At 38.3% G+C, this 23361-nt stretch overlaps 1 protein-coding gene across 1 annotated transcript in view; it reads right to left on the reverse strand.

Annotated features, from left to right (window-relative positions):
• Positions 1-23361, reverse strand: part of unc93a (unc-93 homolog A) — a 60580-nt gene that overhangs the window by 29395 nt on the left and 7824 nt on the right. The window contains exons 2-3 of the mRNA XM_039748768.1: positions 21199-21380; positions 18725-18954 (exon numbers count right to left, since the gene is read on the reverse strand). Coding sequence (XP_039604702.1) covers positions 18725-18954; positions 21199-21380 — 412 coding nt within the window. The remainder of the gene's footprint in view (positions 1-18724; positions 18955-21198; positions 21381-23361) is intronic.

Raw genomic sequence — 23361 nt, forward strand, 5'->3', positions numbered from 1 at the left:
CACACAGTGGCAGTAGCACAGGATACTCTCAATAGAGCAGCGATAGAAGGACACCAGCATTTTTGGGGGGAAGTTATTTTTCCTGAGGACTCTCAGGAAATCAAGTTTCTGCTGAGCCTACTTTGCCTGCTCAGCTGTGTTCACACCCCAGGAGAGATCTTCCATGATGTGGACTCCCAGGAAGCGGAAGTCTGACACCCTCTCCACACAGTCCCCTCTGATGTAGAGTGGTTTGATGTCAATTTTCTTTTTCCTGAAGTCCAAAACAAGCCCTTTAATTGTGTTCAGGGGCAGGTTGTCAGTGCACCATGCTGTCAGCCACTCCACTTCATCCCTGTAGGCAAACTCATCCTCCCCAGAGATTACCCCACCACAGTGGTGTCATCTGCAAATTTGATGATGATGTTGCTGTGATGGGTGGGGGCGCAGTCATGTGTGTACAGCGTGAAGAGCAGGGGGCTCAGCACACAGCCCTGAGGAGAGCCGGTGCTGATGCTGATGGCCAAGGAGATGTGAGGCCCACCCTAACCCTTTGTGTGCGGTCTGTCAGGAAGTCTTTAATCCATATACATGTGGAATACGGGAGTCCCAGGGCTAGCAGCTCGCACACCAATAATTGAGGGAGGATGATGTTAAAAGCAGAGCTAAAATCAACAAAGAGGAGACATGTGTTGCTCCCCTGGTGCTGCAGATGAGATAGGGTAGCATGGAGAGCAGCAACAACAGCGTCCTCAGTAGACCTGTTAGCCCTGTAAGGAAATTGGTGTAATTCAAAGGTGGGACGGATGAAGGACATGATATGACTCTGGACCAGTATCTCAAAACACTTCATCAACACAGGGGTGAGCGCTACTGGCCAGTAGTCATTCAGGCAGGTTATGGGTGATTTTTTTGGTAAAGAGAGTAAGATGGAGGATTTCAGACAGGGAGGAACTGAGGCCTGGGACAGTGACAGGTTAAAGATCTTTGTAAAGACCCCAGCCAGCTGCTCTGCACAGCTCCTCAACACATGTCCAGGGACACCATCGGGACCTGCTGCCTTCCTAGGACTTGCAGCCTAGAGCGAGCGTCTCACCTCGTGTTCCTGCACCCTAAGGGAGGGGGTGATGTTATTGTGAGCTGCTGCTGCGTGTGTAACAGCTGCCTCTGGTAGTTCCAACTCAAAGCGAACAAAGTATTGGTTCAACTCCTTTGCCATTGAGGCGTCACCTTCAGCAGCTCCATAACTGGTCCTGAATTTAGTGAAGTGCTGGACTCCCTGCCAAACCTGCCTGCTGTTATTACTGTCCAGGTGCTCCTCAATCCTTGCCAGCACATCCAGTCCTAATGTAGGGCTTCAGTTTTCTTCAGCCTGGAAGTACTTCGGGGCTTCCATCTACGTCACTTGGGAGTACTTCTGGGCTATACGGAAAGTAAAAATTCCCCGGGCTCCCTGCAGCGTCTCCTGGCGGCACCCATGGTACCCAGCAGGGCTGTAAAGCCGAACTCCAAATCCCATGGTGCCCTGTGGGAATCTGGGGCACCACTATGCTGCAGAGAAATCACCATCTAGTGACCTGGCAGAGGCACTGTCCCAAAGTAGCTGCCTTCCCCCATCCTTCCATTCTTTGGGCGTGCTAGCCGGGTTGAGCTGCTGGCCGTCCATCACAATATATATAACAGAGTCTTCCAGTAATCTTTGTCTGATATGAAGTCATTCTGGAGGTATTACTTTTCTAAGTTTAATCTCAGCTGGCAAAGCATGGACTAATGTTATTATCTTATAACTGCAATAAGCAGGATGTAATGTTGTGGCAAATTACATATGTGGAAATTGTTGCTTGAATTCGTTAACATTATTTTCCCTTGCAATTCACAAAAACACAAAATGTATGAAACATTCAACACTGAAATATTAAGTCCATGAGCAGCATGGTGATGCTGTATTAGCACGGATGCTTCATAGAGTAAGGAGACCGGGGTTTGTGTCCCACGAGTTTGCATGTTCTCTCCATATCTGCAGAGGTTCCTCCAGATGCTCCAGTTTCCTTCCACAGACCAATATCATACCGGTTAGGTGAATTATGTTTAATATTACATTTATTTATTTGGCTGACAGCATTTGAGATACAATTGGTAACGTTTCTTTTGTTTTTCTTTTTTTTTCAATTGGAGCACAGGCAGGTCAAGTGACTTGCTTCTGGTCACCCAGTGCCAGTAGCAGGATTTGAATCCACAACCTTTTAGTGTTTGAAGTCCAAAGCCTTGACCACTACACTACACTGTCAGAACTGGCAATGCTAAAATTGGCCCTAGTGTGTGTTTGGTGTGTGTGTATTCACCCTGTTATAGACTGGCACCTGTCTAGGGTTTTTTCCCCCTGTGACCCTGGTCTGGGTTAAGTTGGTTAGAATGACAATATTAACTCCCTTCATCCATGTTGTGAATCTTAATTTTTGGCCCCTCTGATTTCGTTTCTGTCATTTTTTTTATTTGCTGTAAATATTAATAATTTTGTCTTTATTTTTGTAAAGTCATCAGACTACCACTCTTTGATTTGTTTTATATCTCGTTCACCACCATCTCGAGTTATCCCATGTTGTCATGGATCATTTGTTGTTAGCAAAGACATCCAGTAGACACCACATGATTGTGGTATGTTGAATGCTTGAGATCATTGCCATGACCAATTTTATGTAAGAGGGTGCTGAATTAACTTCTTTGTTCAAAGGTTAAGATAAAATCAACCAGAAGTACTTTGCAGATAGTTACATAAGGAAAAGATTATAATGCAGACAAGAAGCTTTTGTTTTTTTTTAATTGCCTTACAAGTTTTGTGTGCTGATTTTACCTACTTCATTTGGGTTATTCGTTTTCTTCCTGACCCCTTCACCTACTTCCTGGTCATTCTTTTGTGATGTTCTTGTTTATTGTCTTCATTTTTCAGTTCTGTAATTATCAGTCCTTTGGGATGAACTTCTACTTGCTCATTATTTCCTATTTCCTTTGGTGCTTTCTGTGATGCCTTTTCTTTGTTTTATTTTTCATTTAATTTTGATGTGTTAGACATCCATGGTGGCATTGAGCAAACTATTGCTGTGCTGTAGTTGTCAAAAACCTGTGTGTGCAAGAGAAACACTCATGGTAATCAACCAACTGACAGCAAATTGTTTAGGGCTTGGATTTGTAATTTTTATTGGTTATTTTAAGGTATTACAAGATGGACCTACTGTGTAGTGCATGCTATTACAAATTTGTACATATGTAAAGAGAACTTTTTCTTTGAAACTAATTTAACTTCAATGAATTTAATGAAGCTTTTAAGGTTCTGCCTAATTACTCCATGCTTGATCAGCTAGCAAACTAGTTATTTAGTGTTATATGGTAGAATTTTGAAAATGTCTGGCTGACTATGGCTGTGGATCAATGCATAGAGTTTTGCGCCTTTTGCACTAATACTGAAGAACACCATTAACCAAAATGAGGCTGCCAGCTCATCTTCTGGTGTTTTTCTATACAGCTCTAAGAGTTATGTCTTGTAATTAACATACATTAATGTGATTAATGTACACAATCCTTAACTAAAATAAGTAGGATGAGGAGGTATGCATACTGTATACACATATATTTCTTTCTTTTGTTGCTTTTCATACTGTTCTTTACAATGTTTCTATTATTTTCTTATAGGCATCACTTTATTATATGTCAAAGTTTCTGTGTTTCATTGAAGTTTTTGCAATTTTGTCATCAAGTCTCAGTTATGGGCCACACTCTGAACTCCCTAGAGTTAGTAATGGAGGAGAGGATTAAAACAAAACTGAGTGCCATTATGAACAATATTGCACATCCTCTGTCGGACACACTAACACTGAGGACTTTAAGCCAATGAAATATGCAGCAGTAGTGTGTCAAGAAAGCTACTGGGGCTCCTTTATACCAACAGCAATACTTCTACATAATACTTCACTGGGACTGGGACTGCCAAGTCAGAAGTTTCCTTTCCTTTTAGTCATTTTGGTGTTTGTATCAGAGTGTACTGTGTGTTTATTTATTTTTTATTTAATGAGCCTCTGTAAAAAGCCTAAAGCTTTGGCTGTTACATTTTTCAACATATTTGAATAGGAAAATATTAGATCTTCATGCAAACAGTGTCTACAGATAAATGTGATTTTTTCAAACAAGTGACACATAAAACTGTCATGGTGTACTCATTCAAAACTTAAATGAACAAAAATGCAGATTTATTATATGGATAAAGTAAGTACACCCGTACATTTATCACCACTTGAAGTCCTAAACATTACAATCAGAAGTTCCAGATAGATGCAAATGATTAAAACCCCCATAGGGAGTATGCAGGTGGACCCTGTTTCGTTTAAACCCCAGATATGGATATACTGGTGTTCTCTTCCATAATGATGTGTGTGGTATCATCATGTCAAGTTCAAAAGAGCTCTCTAAGGCTCTTAAAAAGAAGGCTGTAGATGCCTAGGAGTCTTTCAAGGAATTTAAAAAGATCATCAAATTATTTGAAATCTATAATTTCAGTGTAAGGAAAATCATCTACAAGTGGCATAAATTTCAAATGCTAATTTATCATGGACTGGGCCAGCTCAGCAAATTCAGCTCAAGAGCTGACCATTTGATAGTACAAGAAGTATCCAATAACCCCAAAATTTCATTAGGGGATCTGCAGAAAACTCTTGGGAGCAGCTGATGTCAAAGTCCATGAATCCACAGTCTGAAAGAGATTGCACAGATTTGACCTGCATGTGAAGTGTGCCAAGAAAAGGCAATAAGGACATTCAAGCAAGACTACCATTTACCATTGAACATACAGGCAAAGACCAGGCCTTCTGGAACCATGTGCTTTAGACAAATGAATCAAAGATAGTGTTGTTTGGCCACAGTAATAGTAGACATGTTTGGCACAAACTAAAAAGTCAGCATTTCAGGAAAAATCCTAAGGGTGTGAGAGTAGACCGAACTGGTAACAAACTTGAGTGAGTTGAGGGTAATACTATGATAATACATGACTTCTTTAATATGTTCTTTAGTCTTCTATTATACAGTACAAGAGCACATACGTAAAAATCTTTTAACATTTTACTTTTTAAAAGATATTTCTTTTTTTATGGTAAATCAATGGGCAGAACAGCACTTAATGTAATTGTACAATAGTACCAGATTCCTCCGTTCACTCCTGTCCTATTCACTATCTGTGTGGAGTTTTCAGGTTTTATTTTTTTTATTTATTTATTTTTTTTTTATTTATTAATTTTATTACAATCAATACATAGCAATCAAGTTTTTACAAAAAAAAAGAATTATGCTAAGAACAGATCGATCCCCACCCTTGAGAGAGAGAGCAAGCCAAACAGTGTAAAATTTAAGGCTTGTAAAAATACCTAAATCAACAAATTCTCTGTGCTTTATAAACTCATTTCAAAATATTACTGATTAGATCCTGCCATGTTTTGAAAAAAGTCTGTACAGATCCTCTAACTGAGTATTTGATTTTTTCCAATTTCAAATAATATAACACATCAGTTTCCCACTGACTTAAAAGAGGAGAGTTTGGGTTCTCCCAGTTTATCAGAATCAGTCTGCGTGCCAACAGTGTAGTGAATGCAATCACAGTTTGTTTGTCTTTCTCCACTTTAAACCCCTCTGGAAGAACCCCAAACACAGCTGTTAATGGGTTAGGAGGGATTGTGAGTCCAAGGCTGTCTGAGAGGTAATTAAAATTTTTGTCCAGAATAATGTTAATTTGGTGCAGGCCCAGAACATGTGACGCAGTGAGGCTGGGACTTGGTTGCAACGTTCGCAGGTTGGATCATGCCCTGGAAACATTTTGGAGAGTTTTAGTCGAGACAGATGTGCTCGATATATAATTTTGAGTTGTATAATTGTATGCTTTGCGCATATGGAGCTTGAGTGAATTCTCTGCATTGCTACTTTCCACTCCTTTTCTGATATATTAATTGAGAGGTCATTTTCCCAGTGTCCTCTTGGATCTTTGAAAGGAAGGGATTGTAAAAGGATTTTATATATTGTAGAGATGGAGTCTAACTCCTTGAAATTGAGCAATAATTTTTCCAGCGTGGATGAGGGTGCAAGATGAGGAAAATCTGGAAGGTTCTGTTTAACAAAGTTCCTGATTTGAAGATAGTGAAAGAAATTTGTAGCTGGAATGTTAAATTTGGAATGTAATTGTTCATAGGATGCAAAGACGTTGTCTATATAAAGATCTCTAAGCAAGTTAATTCCAAATTTTTCCAGATATTAAAACTGCATATGTTTGTGAGGGTTGAAAGAGGTGGTTCTTTTGCAGGGGTGCCACAGAAAGAAGCTTCTCCGTCTTAAAATGCTTTCTACATTCGTTCCAGATTCTAAGTGAGTGGAGCACAATTGGGTTATTAGTGTATTGCCGATAAGCGTGTGTTTATTGGAGCGCAGAGCAGGGAATACAAAGAAGTACTGCAGGATTTTACTTCTATTGCGGTCCATGCCTGTATATGTTCTTCTATTTGTGTCCAGGTTCTTATCGACTGTATATTTGCCGCCCAGTAATAAAACTGGAAGTTAGGTAGAGCCATGCCGCCTTCTGCCTTTTGTCTTTGTAGGGTCGCTCTTTTGATGCGTGGATGTTTAGAATTCCAAATAAATGAGGTTATTGTTGAATCTAATTGCTTAAAGAACGATTTATTAATGTACTAGCAGAATACCCGCGCTTCGCAGCGGAGAAGTAGTGTGTTAAAGAAGGTACGAAAAAGAAAAGGAAAAATTTTAAAATAACGTAACATGATTGTTAATGTAATTGTTTTGTCATTGATATGAGTGTTGTTCTCATATCTATCTATCTATATATCTCTATCTATCTATCTATCTATATATATATATATATATATCTATCTATATATATATATCTCTATCTATCTATCTATATCTATATATATATATATATATATATATATATATATATATATATGGCAGCGGAGAAGTAGTGTGTTAAAGAAGGAAAGAGAAAGAAAAGGAAACATTTTGAAAATAACGTAACATGATTGTCAAAGTAATTGTTTTGTGTATTTGGCGGCAGCGTCACAAAGTTTTTTTCATCTAGCTGCATCAGAAAATGTACCACGACGTCTGACACGCCTCCTTTTTACCGTTTTCTCACAGCTTGGATTGCTGCTGTCATACACACACACACACACACACACACATACACACACATACATATATATATACATATATATACACATACATATCTTCATATCTATATACATATCTACATATACACTTATATATATACATACCTATCTACATCATATATACACACATACATACACACATACAAATTATATATATGTGTATGTATGTATATGTATGTGTGTGTGTGTGTGTGTGTGTGTGTGTGTGTATATATATATACATATATATATATATAAAATGTAGATGGGGTGTGTGTTTGTATATATATATATATATATATACACATACATACATATATATACACATACATATACTTGTGTGTATGTTTGTATGTGTCTATATGTGTGTGTATAGCTTTGGTCACTGAGTGCAAGGGAAAAATAATAAAATATAGTCTATAAGTTATTAAACAGTAAAACATTAACGTTTTAAGAAGTACAGGTACATTGAGCACTACTGGAGTGATTTGGGTAAACTACATTTTAAAGACTGTGTAACACAACAGGTAAGTAACTAACAGCAGCTAAAATGTATATGGATCATCTCTCGGTAGTTGATCCCTTTTGAAAGCGCTACACGACGGCTGTGGTATAGAAATTACATTTTCTATGTGAACGTTCAAATTTGTGCCTCTGGTAATGTGCCTTACCGGCATTTAAAGAAAATTAGTTTTGTGTCCTCTGCAGTGTTAAGAGAAAGGCTTTGGTTTGGGATAAAAGGAAAAAAGGTGTAAAGAAAGGAAAGTTGCCTTTTTCTTTTATATAGTATAGAGAGATGTGTTTGCTGACGTTATGATCGCCTTTTGGGGACAGTCGTGGGTGTCTTGTGTAGACTGGTGAGACGTCCCGCCATTAATCGGCTGTGATGGCACTGTCAGTCCTCCACTCGTGCGTGTCTTCATAATCCGAGCTGACAACCTCATAATCGTAACGTGCAAAAGAAAGTGTGAATCGCCTTAATATTAGTTTGCCGCGGTGTAGAAAAGGGGTCCCGTGTTTGCACTTGTCTGGGCTATAGCGCAGGGGGAGGATGAAAAAAATTAAAAGTGCTCACTTTGACTTAAGGCAGAAGCGCAGTCAGCGTCTCAAAGGCCGGCACAGCTATGCGCGCTGGCTGCTCGACTTTTGCTGGGCAGGAGACCCAGTTTTGCAGACACGTTCATGATATCAAAAGTCTCAGCGCTCTTTGGAGGTCATTCATATATATATATATAGCAAAATACCCCGCCGCAGCGGAGAAGTAGTGTGTTAAAGAAGTAATGAAAAGAAAAGGAAACATTTTAATAATAACGTAACATGATTGACATTGTCATGAGTGTTGCTGTCATATATATGCCTGCCTAAATAAGTCACCTCGCTTTGCTCTTACTTTATTTACCGTTCATTTAATCATGGCTAATGGCGGAAAAATTATAAAATGGAAGGAGGATGGCTTTACCAAAACAATTATTGATGGCGAATCGATTATTCATAAAGCTTGAATTGGTGATCTGTTTTTCTGTGTTAACCTCATATTTTTCATACTTCTTCTCAAACTAAGGTGGTGCGAGGGTAAAATGAATCGGGATGCTGATCAATGTAATCGTGTACCAGGAAATCATGCATTGACAAAAGCTCCCTTTGCTTGTAATGCAAAGTGTGATTAAATGCATTATTTTTAACGTTATGGAGCACATGCATCGAAGCTTCTCAGCTGTGCTTGTGCTAAGAAAAGGAAAGATTTTAAAAATAGCGTAACACGCTTGTCAATGTGACCTTTTGTAAGTAGTGCCTGGAGGATTCAGTGTGAGAAACTCTAGAGACAGCGTGTGTATTAACTTGTGGATTTTTCTGGGAGTATTTGGTGGCAGTGTGACAAAGTTGCTTCGGAAGACGGCGCGGAGCTCAGCTCAGAGCAAAATGAGGTAAATGGGAGGGGATATGATGACGTGACTCCCCCACCCGCCTTATCCGTCAATCCCCCAGAAACACAGTCTCTCGGAATTTGCATAAGCACACCCCTTCACCTACAATTTTAACTTAGTTACAAAGTGATCAAAACTCTCATTTATATCCTGCGTCCTCTCATTAAACTTGTATCCCGCATTACCTGTGGGCATGTGAAACGCCAGCGGTAGCCTGTCTATGAACTTAATTTAAAGTTTAGGTTTACACCTTGCTTTCTTTCCGAGGTAGCAGCAGTCATGAATATGGTAGTATATGTCACTCGCTCGCTTCTTATTGTTTTTCGCTGTCTTCTCAATTATATAATGCATGTTTTCTTAAGCGCTTTTTGGAGGTCTTCCTGGTTTTCTACGCACTGCGTTGACAATCAGTTCACGTGATTACGTGGGAGGCGTGATGATGTCAAACAAAACTCCGCCCCCACGTCATTCCAGCTCAACTCCATTACAGTGAATGGAGAAAAATACCTTCCGGTTATGACCATTACGTGTAGAATTTCGAAATGAAACCTGCCCAACTTTTGTAAGTAAGGTGTAAGGAATGAGCCTGCCAAATTTCAGCCTTCTACCTACACGGGAAGTTGGAGAATTAGTGATGAGTCAGTGAGTGAGTGAGTGAGTGAGTGAGTGAGTGAGTGAGTGAGGGCTTTGCCTTTTATTAGTATAGATATGAGTTTTCAGGTTTTAACCGTGTCTGTATACGTTTTTGTGCATGTACTCCAGTCTCATCTAACAACACAAAAAATTCAGTTTAGGTTAAATTTTGACATAAAAGTTGCCTAATATGAGTAGGTGGGGATGTGTAGATGGGAGGTCTGTCTGGGGTTGTTGGTAGGATAGGATCTGGTCATTCATGACTGGATTAAGCATTTTTGAAAGTGGATGGCTGAATTAATTAGTTATATTAAGGAGGATCATTTCACATTTTCCTTTTTACTTGCTGATAAAGCTAGATGGACTAATTGTTTGAAAAAGTTCTTATGTTCTTAAAACTTTCATTATATACTTACTTTTAAAACCATTAAAACCTGCACAGGAAAAGACAAAAGGAGGATGCTTTAACTGGTCTGACTCTGAGTGACTTCAGCTCATACTAATAAAAGGCAAAGCCCTCACTCACTGACTGACTCACTCATCACTAATTCTCCAACTTCCTGTGTAGGTAGAAGACTGAAATTTGGCAGGCTAATTCCTTACAGCTTACTTACAAAAGTTAGGTAGGTTTCATTTCGAAATTCTACACGCAACAGTCATAACTGGAACCTAATTTCGTCCATATATACGGCCATAGCCTGCAGCTCGGTCGCCGTGTGAGGCGAAGTTGTGTCTCGTATCATCACGCCTTCCACGTAATTGAGTGCCTGCCCATATAAGGTAAATATTTGCGGGTGAAGGACTGTGCTTATGCAAACAAACAGGAAAGCAGGATGTAAAACTTAACTTTAAATTAGGTTCATAAATATGCTGCCGCTGGCGTTTGTCATGCCTAAGACGAATAAACGAAAATGAGATGGTCAGGGAGACGCTGCTGCCGCTAAATATTCGCGGGTGGACTGTGCTTAGCATATTCATAAGTGCAGCTACTGCGGAAACCCTCTGACGCTGAACAAGCCTTAGTAGACATATCAATAGGAAAGCAAGGTGTAAAGCTTAAGTTTAAATTACGTTTATAGACACACTGCCGCTAAATATTCGCAGGCCAATCCACAACTTAATACCGAGAATGCCTGTTAAACATCTTAGATTCACGAGTACCGATTTGAGTAGTGAACACTTCGATGAATGAAACGTTATCTTTACACCGGTTGACAAACACGGAATGTAACTTCAACACAACACATCCTCCAAATACGAACCTGATTGAAAGAAATAATGATAATCAAATCCTTGATGACGGCAACATTCATAACATCGACAAAACAATTACATTGACAATCATGTTACGTTATTTTTAAAATGTTTCCTTTTCTTTTTCATAACAAAGTGTGGGTATTTTGCTAGTTACTTAAATAAATCAGTAACTCTTATCATATCTAATGACAGTCTAGGCAGCCATAATAGTTTTCACTAAATGAACTATTAAAACCAAGAACGGCGTATTCCATTTAAATTGGGAATCCTACTTTAGGCTTACCCATTAAAGGACAATAAAAGTGAAGGAATGTTGTTTTGATAAATGCTATCAGTTTAACAAGCTATTTGGTTCAATTACTACTTTTTTACAGCACCCTATGTTGACAGGGTTATTAAAGGAAACAGTTCACTTTGAACTTTGAATGTATAAACTTGACAAAAGACAACATCACTTTGGACTTTCCAGTAAGATTAACTTATCTTCCTTGTTACTTATCAAGTATGTCTGCGATGTCTAAGTATGTATCCACCTTAATAAAAGGATAAGTGTCTGTGTTTCAGTCTGTGTGTCAGTTTGCTATGTCTATGTTGTTTTAAAAGGTAGCCCATCACAAACACTTTTAGTAATAAAATGCATTGCCATTTGTCATTCCAATAAATGGTGCATCACAAAAATGACATATGCATTACATGGTGTACTATAAGCGTTAAAGCTGAGGTCTACATTGATTTCTTAGATTTCAGCCCCTCTTAGATGGATAGCACAGCTAGTTATGAATAATTGTTTGTATTTATTTTAATAATTTGTACTGCCTGTGATCACGAAAAAACCTATTAGAGCATCATTCAAACAGAATGAAACAATAATGTACAATAATAATTGTACAATTTTGTGGAAGTGAGCTTTATTAATTCTTGTCAGGTATCAATGCTACGATCAGATGAAACTACTAACACTTCTAAAATATTTAGTACTAGCTGTGCTACCCATCTAAGAGGGGTTGGAAATAAAGTAATCAAAGTACACCTCAAAGTTAATGCCTGCAGTACGCTTATTGGAATGTATTCTGTAATGCAAGTAGCATTATAATATTTGTCAATTGCGCAGATGGGGCATTGCCACAAGTGTTTGCAATGCACCACCTGTTGGAATGACAGAGACATTGCAAATGGAGGAACACACAGATACACAGACACTTTTCCTTTTTTTTAAGGTAGAATAGGGTGCTCTGACTTAACGGATTTACTATACAAAATATAATAAAAAAGGGAGAGATAAATAATAGAGAGATAAAGGAGAACACAAACAAAAAATTTAAAAACCCTAGCTATCATCTGGGCCATGTTCAGTGGGTTTTTAGTTCCTTTTTAGCAGGCATAGTGGCTTTTTCACTGGCCCACAAGTTAAAACAATAGTGACACTGCATCAAAATTCCCCCATTTTTGGCATGAAAATACGGAGGGAAAGGTGTGAGTGCAAGACTCGCCCAGCTGATGTCCACGGACTGTCTGAAAGGACAGAGCCATTCTTTGAAACTGAGTAGAAAAGGAGCCAATGCAGAGAAAATGATCCATGGAAGACTGGCATGGTGACCTACTAGTAAACCTCATGTGAGGAAGCAACGGAGAAACACGGTGTTTCACAATGTATTAGGCTGTAAGTACCAGTGCTAATAAAATGTCAGCCAAATGATCCTATAAAACACACAAAATGAAGATCAGTCAGCATGTTATTTTGTCAAACATACAACCAAATTAAATTAGATTAAATGATATCTCAACATAAACATCAAATATGCAACACCAAAAGCAGAAATGCAAAATAATATCCATAAATTTCCAGTTTTTATTCAATGGTGTTTTTACATAAGTGATCAGTGCAACACAGGGCGCAAGGCAGGAAACAAACCCTGGGCAGGTTGCCAGCCCACCACAGGGCACACACACACTAGGGACAATTTAGAATCATCAATGCACCTAACCTGCATGTCTTTGGATTGTGGGAGGAAACCGGAGCACCCGGAAGGATCCCACACAGACACGGGGAGAACATGCAAACTCCACGCAGGGAGGACCTGGGAAGTGAACCCGAGTCTCCTAACTGCAAGGCAGCAGCGCTACCACTGCGGCACCCTGTGTCAATGTTTTTACATTTAGTTTACTATTAGACAGTGCATGCTATGGTATAATTAACTATTTTTGTGCTTAAAAATCTTTAAAAAATATATATTTACATACAGCTTGTACAGTCCGGAACGGATTAATTGTATTTACATACAGTCCTATGGGGGAAATTACTTTGGGTCAGGACCAAATCGGGTTGCGACCAGAGTTTTGGAATGAATTACGGCCGTGACCCGAGGTTCCACTGTATATTTATATAAAACAACTGATCTTACAGTATATACATGCAGCATGCATGATTAGTTATTGCATAAAAAGAAACAATAAAAATGACCTAAATACATTAATAAAGATATTGTTAAAAACATGAAAAAAACAAAAAATTCAGAAGTAGAGGAATACAAGAAAGTCTATTTAAAGCTTAATAAAGACACAGAAATAAAGAAGTACTATAAAAGTTTAGACAAACAAAAAACAATATAATATTGTATACAAAATTAACAGAATACCTCGGGCAGAAGAAGAAATAAGCTCAGAGTTTACAGATTTTAAAAGAGAAGAGTCAGATGTGCATCAGGCTCTTGCTGCATTGAGGAATAAACCTCCAGGCCTGATGTAATTTTAGTATTGAAAGAAATAAATGTTATTATTTATTATAAAAGTTAAAAAATCTTTTCTGGCAATTGCTTCACATGGGATAAGTGTCTGATGACTAAAAAATTGTCAATGTGATGAAAACTACCAGAATGAGACACAAAAGATTCTAGGATGTATAAACCTGTAGAACTTTCTTCTATTAATTTTATAAATACAGTAAGAAATAAAATAAAAGACTACTTGCATGAAAATGATATGCTAAATTACAACCTGCACAACTCCATAAAAGGAAGATTCTGCTAAACCAACATGTCAGAAATTTTGAATAAGCAACTGGACTAGACGAGAGAAAAGTGCATAACGTAACTAAAAAAAACCTTAAGATTGACTCCTAAACCAGAAACCATTGGCATCAGAGGTAACTTACAGCTTTGATATCAAGATGATTCATCTTCAAAAGAACAAAGGGTAAAGGTAAGAGGAATAGTGCCCCATGGGTCCTCCAGCCACTACTCTATTCTAATTATATTAATAACACAGTTTCTAACATAGTTAAATTTTCAAATTATATAAAAATTGAAAAAATAGCAAACACTGAGGGGACAATAAAAAAATCAAAAATATCTGAGTAATCTTCAAGAATGGGGAAGACCTGTAAAAGGCAGTTACATGGAAATGTGCAGAGTTCTTTGTGCAGGCCCAAAGGAACTTAAATTATAAACACAAGATAGGTGACACAACATTCTTACTATCTAGGCATTATAAAGTGAAACTTCAGATGTTAGGTGTGCCAGCTGATTCAATCTTTCCATAATAGAAGGATCTAAACCAGACATGGTTAAGAGTTAAGTGGGCCAAATTACAATTTAAAAGGGCAAAGGCAAAGTTAGGCTATGATTACCAAACATTTGGAAATTAGTCACCAAATTTAAAGAGCTGGATAATACTCAAAGTCAGGACCAAAACAAAGTCAAATCCAAATATAAAAACAACTAAAAAATAAATGTACCAATGTATGGATAGAGTTTACACTGTTCAGGCAAGAGGATGTTTGCTTCTAGTCTGAGGTCTTGCCAACCTAAACAGAAATGTAGCGCGTGCAGGGGATGTTGGAACTCAAAGCATGACATTCGCTTTTTTTTTTTAAATGTTCTATTATTGTATACTTCTATTTACTCAGCTGGGATTCTCATGGAAGTAACCTTGAGTTCTGATAACCATGTCTGAAGCATTCTTTGCATTCACACAGCTGTGGTGCTGGGGTCGGTTATTCTCCTATTTGAGCGACAGGAGGAGGAGGTGGTGGTAGAGGAACGCCAGTCACCAAGCTGCTGTTTTAAAAACTGCTAGAGAGTTATCTAGCTCTTGTGGAATTTTATTATGCTTATCATTATTAATCCTTTATTAATTGTAATTTATAGGCTCTTAATTTTATCTGTAGTATGTAGCCTTGTTTTAAATAAATAAATAAATAAATCCTATATTTTCAATAGTAAATATTGGATTCCTTTTGTAACTGCTATGACCCAAGTTTGCTACTATGCTCGAGGTGAAGGGTTAAGACAAAATATATATATACTGTATATATATTCAGGTGCCAAGACTAGTCTTGTTATTGTACAGACAATCAAAGCAATTCATGAGAGTAATTGTTAAGAGCGGAGCTAAATATCGAAGAATCCCAATTGACTGCCCATTGTCTTTCAAGTGTCTGGCTCTTAGGTTAATAATGAAATCAGGTCCTGTCTTACTCATTGTTCTCTATCGTTCCTGAAAATAAAATGCATCTTTTTTATCTGATCCAATTGAATTATTAACCTGCTTAAGTTCTTTTCACAGAGAGTCTTTCTTCTTGGCGATTTCAACATCCATATTGACATTCCTATATATAAACTGAGGAATGAATTCCTGTCCTTGATGGACTGTTTTAAGAACAGTCCAGCAACATGTTGATTTTCCTACTTACTCTGGTGGTCATATATTGGACTCGATCTGTACATCTCGCTTGGCTGTCAGCAACACTTATGGCAGTGATTTGGGACTCTCTGATCATATAGCAGTACTTTTCACTGTCTCATTACCTCTTCCTCCTTTTACTTGCAAATGTCAGATTTCTTTTAGAAATCTTAAAAATATGTCCTTCTATCCTTACTTGTTCCATTTCTGATCTTTGTCTGTCTTCACCTATTCCATCAATACTAGATAATCTTGTTGACTACCATAACACAGCCCTTTTTTCAGCACTAGATAAAAGAGCTCCTTTAAAGCATAAGGAGGTTTCAAGCACTCCGCTCCATGGTACAGTTCAGAGTTATGGTCTATGAAAGCAGCTGGCCAACACCTTGAGAGAATGTCACGTAAGAATGGCCTCTCCATGCACATCCGGGCTTTCTAAGACCACCAAAGGGCTTACAGGGATGCACCAACTGCAGCCAAGAATACAAATTGTTGCAGAATGATAGAAAGTGGCCCACTTCATTCAGCTCCTTTTCTAAATTTTCACCAATCTCATCTGCATTTGTTAATGACCTCCTTTGTAAGATGAGGCGACTACTTGTGTACTGGACCCCATCCCCACCACACTTCTTAAATCCAGCATATTAATTCTGTTAGACCTCAGTGCAGCATTTGACACTGTCAGACATGACATTCTTGATTATTCATAAAATGACTTTGGCGCCGCCACGAGTGGCAGCCTTTCCAGCAGCTCTGTGTACAATTTTATCTTTCTACCTTTTTCTCTATTTCACTGATCACTCCTACCACTTTCATTTATGTAGACTCTGTTCCCTGGACACTTTTTACTACTTGGAATAAATTTTTACATGCCGAGACTTGTCTATTCAGGTAGTCAACTTCAAGTGCTGAGAGCAAATGCCCGCACCGGTGTGGTTCCCTATTTACCTGACGAGATAAGAAGGCAGTATCGTGGCAGCAGAGCTAAGCTAAAAACGAAGCGGCTTGCGAGAAAGTGTTTTATCTGAATTCTAAGGGTTATGCCACCTAACATACTGTAACTCCTACACAGGTTAATTTATCGATTGCTAGTCAATATTTTTTATACTTGTAGGAGTGTTTATTTCTGTTTTATATTAAAGATTTGTTTTCTACATGTAAAATTTTGATTCCCTTTTCTTTGTTCTTATATTAAGAAAAAAAGTGATTTTTTTCTTTTTCAGAGATCTGGAGTTAGTGAGTACACATGCTACTCCTGTATAGTGAAAATTGCTCAGCCGCATGCCGGTTACTTGTGACCACAACTGATATTTTATTAATTATTTTATTTAATATCACCTTGTAAATTGTATGATAAGTGCAAGGTATGCAGTTGAGGGTCAGGATGACACAAGTAGAGAGTGCTGAAGATGGTTAAGCCAATCTTCCAAATATTGGCACTTTCAGGGTTTTTATGGGTTTTTTATGGCACTTAGGGTATTTGGATTTCAACAAATATTTCAGCTTTGACCACAGCAGGGAATTTATCATTGAATACCTAACTGAGGACACTTAGTGGTCACATGAATGGTTTGTTACAGACTGAATCAAAAGAGATGCTATGTATTGGTTGTGCATTATAAAGACCTGCAACACTTATTAGTCTTCATTTTTCTGAATTGCACTAAAGTCACTGCCTACCAACAGACAGCCCCTGTGAGAATACAAGAAGGGGTTGACACAGTTTTGAATTTTTCAGCACATTCTAGCAAATACCTTCATCTCATCCAAAACATTACTAGGAATTAAACTTTATTGTTACGCAGTATGTACTTTAAAACTTAGTGCCCCATTATTTTTCTGTGATTTCCACCTTTCAACCAAAAAAGATGAAGAAGTGAAAGTTGGAAATTTCACACACCTATATTACGGTAATTGCATTTTGTTTCTTAGGGTTCATTCTACCTTCTTCTCATTTGACCTTTCATGAGCCCCCTGGTTAGCCACTGATTTTCAGAGTTTTTATATACCTGTCGGCCCCTCCTTTATGTTAACCCTACAGGGCAGTACACCTACTTAAACAGTTTTAAACAAGGGCCAGCTACTGTACATACTTTACTCAAAGCTGAAATTTTAATTTTGAAGTGTACAATTTTCAGGTTGTTGTACTTCCTTAACATTTAACTTGAAATAACTGTATAGTATCTTGGCACAGTCAAAAATATGTCCTTTTTTAAGCTCAAGAGCATTTTCTTTAAAGTCAAACTATATGAATAAAGCAGGTGAAAACAAGCTAAACCAGGGGTCACCAACTCCAGTCCTGGAGGACCACCGTGGCTGCAGGTTTTCATTTGAACCCTTTTTTTAATGAGTGCCCTGTTTGTGCTGCTAATTAACTTATTCTGAATTCATTTTAATTGATTTGCTTTTTTAAGATTTGTACCTCTGAATTTCTTCGCCATTCCTATTGCTTTACTTCTCTCCTTAAATGGCACCCAAACAGAAATGAAATGTGAAGCGAGTGAGCCAACAGAAGACCAACTAAGTCGGCCTCAAACTCCAACCAGTTTCACTCCAACCAGCTGCTTAATGAGGCGCTGATTCTTGTTGTTATTTAAACTCGTTCTTTAATTCCATGGCTTGTTGTTGCTCTCGTCGTGATTTAGCAGACATTTCTGAAATTGTCGATTTTCTATTTCTAAGAGCGCCATTAAAATGTTTTGGGGATCTGTGCAGACCAACATTCCTGAGACCTTCATTGTTCTTTATTTTCAGATATTGTATGATGGACACCAGTTGTTTTGGCTCATTTTGTATCTCATTATTGTTTGGCTGCTAATTAAGGAAAGAGAAACAATTAAGGGGTCTGAGTCTTCAAGAGCAAGTCAATTAAAATTAGTTCAAAAGAGTCAATTAGCAGCAAAAACAGGTCACTCATTAAGAAAAGGGTTACAATGAAATCCTGCAGCCATGGTGGTCCTCCAGGACTAGAGTTGGCGACCCCTGAGCTAAACAACACATTCTAAGCACCATGGTGTCCCTCTATGAGAGCAAGTCATTAAAGATATTTTGTTTTACCTTTGTTGGTATTCTGTCCAAAAATCAGAGATGACATGAGATTTCCCCAGACACCTGATGACTGAAATATGAGGAAGAAAATTCCAAAGTATTGGGTAATGACATCCTTTCCTTCTTTATTCTCTTTGCTTGCTTGTAAATTTCCAGTAATGGTCAAATAGGCACACTTGGCTGACCAAAGTGGTGCTCCACCAAATCCCAGAATTATTGATGTAGGAATCAGTGTCTCCCTTGAAAAACATAAAAATATGCTTTAAATCGAGTGGTGGCTTTCATTGACACTTAGTCGGTAGTCGTACTTTATAGAATACGGAAGATAATGTACGGTATTAGTCAGAGGCAGCAACAATATAACCTGAGAGAGATATGATGCGTGCGTGTGAGGGGTTTAGCTGCTAGCAGGGTTTTCTAGACTTTTACCACCTTGCCTGAATGATTTCTACAAATAAAGAATGCTTAGTATTTTAACTATGATGTACAATTTTCATCTTGTTCCTTCTAAAATGGTTTACCTTTTTTATCTCTAATATGCAAAAACGGTTTCTAATCCTTGTGATTAAAGGCAATAATACACTGGCACCCTGGCTGGAATGAAGGATTGGTAACCCAGCTGGGAGGCCCTCATAATGAATGGAGAGCGTCAGTGGATGGGAGCCCTGACCGGAATGGCTGGTGTTACCTTTCCCAGTGAGGAGAATTTAATGGAAGGCCAAGGGGTGACTGTGTGTTCCCTGAAGGCACTGAGTGGCAGCATCTCCCTCATGTAGCTCCTGTATGAACATTAGCAAGGCTGCATAGGAGTTGTGGTTCTGAAGGGCAGCATTGTTGTATTTCATGGGGACCTTTAGAAGGTGCTGTTGGGATGAGAATCCCCTCTCAGCTGGAGGTTCTGCCTGACCTGGAAATGCTTCCTCACTACAGCTCAGATGCAATAGAAGTACTCCTGGGACCAGGCTAAAAAAAGCCCTACATCTCACCCTGGCAAGCTGGAGTCAGGAAAGGAGAAGGACTGCACTCGCCTGCGTGGTTTGGAGGAGAAAAGGAAAAGAATGATGGAAGGAACATTGTTTGTTGTGAAGGTATTTTGCTTAATAAACATAAGACTTTTGAACTGGGGACTGGTGTCTGTGTGGTTGTGTCTGGGATCTGAGGTTGTGATGCATCCCCTACTTGTGACATCATACTAGTCGTCAATGAGTATGGCAGATCCAGGCATTTAAGTTTTTTCTTGGTCAGTTTGTTTAGAACTAGTACGTTTCTATTGCGCTTCTCTCTGTGTGCTGCAGTTTGTTTAGAACAGGGTTGTCCGACTCCAGTCCTGAAGAGCTACTGTGGCTGCAAGTTTTCATTCTAACTCTTTTTTTAGTTAGTGATCAGTTTTTAGTCCTAATTAACTATTTCCTTTTATTTTGATTGACTTATCTTGAGACTCTGATTGCTGAATTGATTCTTTTTTCCTTAAACGGCCCCTAAACATAAATATGATGTGAAGTGAGCCAACAGGTGACCAACTAAGTTGAGGCCTCAAATTCCAACCAACTTCACTTCATTCAGTTTCTTAATTTGAAGCCAATTCTCGTTGCTAATTAAACCCGTTATTTAATTCCATGGCACTAATTCTGCCATGGCAGACATTTCCAAAACTGTTGATTTTCTTTTTTAAGAGTGCTGTCAAAATGTTTTGTGGATCTGAGCAGATCAACATTAGTGAGGGCTTCACCTTTCTTTATTTTCAGTTATTGTGCGATGGACGCAGGTTGTTGTTTATATGTTGGTACATTTTGTGTCTTAATATTGTTTGGTTGCTAATTAAGGAAAAAAGAAATAATTAAGGGGCCTGAGTCAAAGAGACAAAGAGTTTATTAGCAGAAAAATCTAGTCACTAATTAAGAAAAGGGTTAGAATGAAAACCTGCAGTCACAGTAGCTCTCCAGAACTGGAGTTGGAGACCCCTGGATTAGAACCAGTATGCTTCTATTGTGCTTCTCTCCGTGTGATGCAGTTTGTTTTATCTCATATCACAAAATGTTATGTTAACTGTGTGGGTGCGTACAGGAGAGCGTGTGGTTATGTCAGTCAGGGTGGGCTTGCACTGGTAATGTGGGACGATGGAAGAGTCAGGATATGATAACATTTAGCCTTTATGTTTTGTCATACCTTTATCTTGTAACACCACTTTATAGTTATTAACTGTAGGTTAATTTTTAAATAAGATTGTTGGTTATATACACTTTCATGTGGGCGTGTGAAGTCGTGATGGTCTAATGCAGTGTCCAGGAAACACTGCACAGAGCTTTCTTCAGTACCCAAGGCAGCATGACAACATAGAAAAATATCTCATTAAGTAAACATATAAAATGTACACAGAGACCTGCACAAAACCCTCTAGAAATGAAAAAGAACCATTGATGTCAAAGATGCAATAACTATGTTAATCGAATGCTTAAAACTCATTTTGATTATGATAAAATTACCATCTAGGCTCGATGTTACCCAAAGAATATGTTATGTAGCAAAACATGGAGACGACAATGGTCCATTTACAGCCCAGGTTTTTGATGAGAATGGGTGGCAGGAACATGGAGGACAGAATGAGAGAGCCATAGATGACACTTAAGGATGCTACACCAAGGCCTTCATCTGCATTCAGACTGCTCTGTTGAAAGATAAAGGAAGTGATCTTACATGACAGTATGAGCACGGCTTTGAAAAACATTTAAACTTTGTATCTAATAACTAAGAATACAATCTCACATTGTCAGAGATTTTTATTTATGAAGACACCAAAAATACATAAACATAATGAGATTAACTAGCACTCCACAATGCAGCACTGTACAGAATGGGTTGGAGAATGTAATATTATGTTAATGTTTACATATGATGCTGTTATAAAAAGTTAGATAGCTTTGCATAGTAATTTTGTATTAATTTCACTTCATTTTCACATTGTCACAATTTTTTTTTCTTTTTTAAGCATTTTATTGAATTTATTAAAAGCAAATAACATTCCATACAAGCAAGTCAAATTTTACAAAACTAGGTTCACATCAAATCAACCCCAACCCATAAGAAAGAGAGCTAGGCCAACAGAATAAAACTTTAATAGTAGGAAAAATAAGTTAATAAATACATAAATAAATAAAAAGAATTAAAATAAATAAGGGAAGAGAATCCACTTTCTCAATTTAAATGCCTGTTCTAAAATGTTATTGATTTAGACACTGTCAGGTTTTAAAAATGTTTTGCACAGATCCTCTGAGAATTAGATTTTTTCCAGTTTCAAGTAATATATAACATTCCAGTTGAGTAAGATAAGTCTACATGTGTACAGTAGTGAAGTAAAGACAATTACAGTTTGTTTGTCCTTCTCCACCTTAAGCCCATTGTCACATTTGCTTTGTTTTTTCTAGTACTGAATATAACCTTATCTTTGTACATTATTATAAGAATTTTTAGATTTGGAGTGATGATAACTTTTTCTGCTGTATATAAAAGAAAATGCCAACTTTTGTCCAGAGACGTCAGTGTTTAAGGTTTACCTAGACAGTTTTGACCTTACTTTTTGTGATCAAAGTTTTTAATATAAATATGCAAATACAGATGTAAATCAAATATCAACTCATAAATAAATCATTCCATATGAACATTCACTTCTCAGAGCCCACATAGCACCCACCCAATGTAGCCAGGAGATAAACTCAGAAGAAGGAAGTTACAGATGTCAGTCATTGTCCAACCCGCTATATCCTAACACAGGGTCACATGGGTCTGCTGGAGCCAATCCCAGCCAGCACAGGGAGCAAGGCAGGAACAAACCCTGGCAGGGTGCCTGCCGCACACACTAGGGACAATTTAGGATCGCCAATGCACCTGACCTGCATGTCTTTGGACTGTGGGAGGAAACCTAGGAGTACCCAGAGGAAATCCACACAGACACAGAGAGAACATGCATACTCCATGCAGGGAGAATCCGGGAGGCAAACCCTTGTCTCCTAACTGCAAGGCAGCAGCGCTACCACTGCACCACCATGCTGCCCAAGTTACAGATGTACTGACTATATATATATAGCTCTATTAAAAAAAAAACTTGGGATGAGAGTGCGATGAGACGTGAACTTGTGAAGAGAGATCTCTGAGAGACAGAGAGATACTTTCACTTTCCGCGAGACGGGCAGGTCATGCCATACTTACAACCTTTGGAAGCAAGTCCCGTGATACACATGCAGAGCAGGTTAGAGATAATGGAAGTAGGAAAATTCGAAAGTCTCAAGAAAATGTGAGTAAAGCTCACATTAGCTCAAAAAAATGGAAAATATTACTCGGTTAAATAACAGAATAGCAAAAAGAGATCAGTGTTTGAGGATGTCTGGGGGTGAAGACAAGGCAGTGACTTTAAAACGTTCAAAATGCCGCACGAAATGCAGATCACACCGCACAGGAGGAGCAGCAAGCCAGCAGCTGATCAAGCAAAGAGGAGGTAAAAAAAACAACTGCTGTTTGCTTCTGATTGTATCACCGTTAAAGATGGGTTTCGGAGGAGCGACCGCATCTCCTTGAGGTGCGTTCAGCCCACCTCTTCACAACGTGATAAGATCACATTATCACAAACAAATGGAAAATATTAATGAAAATTA

Source organism: Polypterus senegalus, chromosome 3 (genome assembly GCF_016835505.1).
Source record: "Polypterus senegalus isolate Bchr_013 chromosome 3, ASM1683550v1, whole genome shotgun sequence".
NCBI classification, from domain to species: Eukaryota; Metazoa; Chordata; class Cladistia; order Polypteriformes; family Polypteridae; genus Polypterus; species Polypterus senegalus.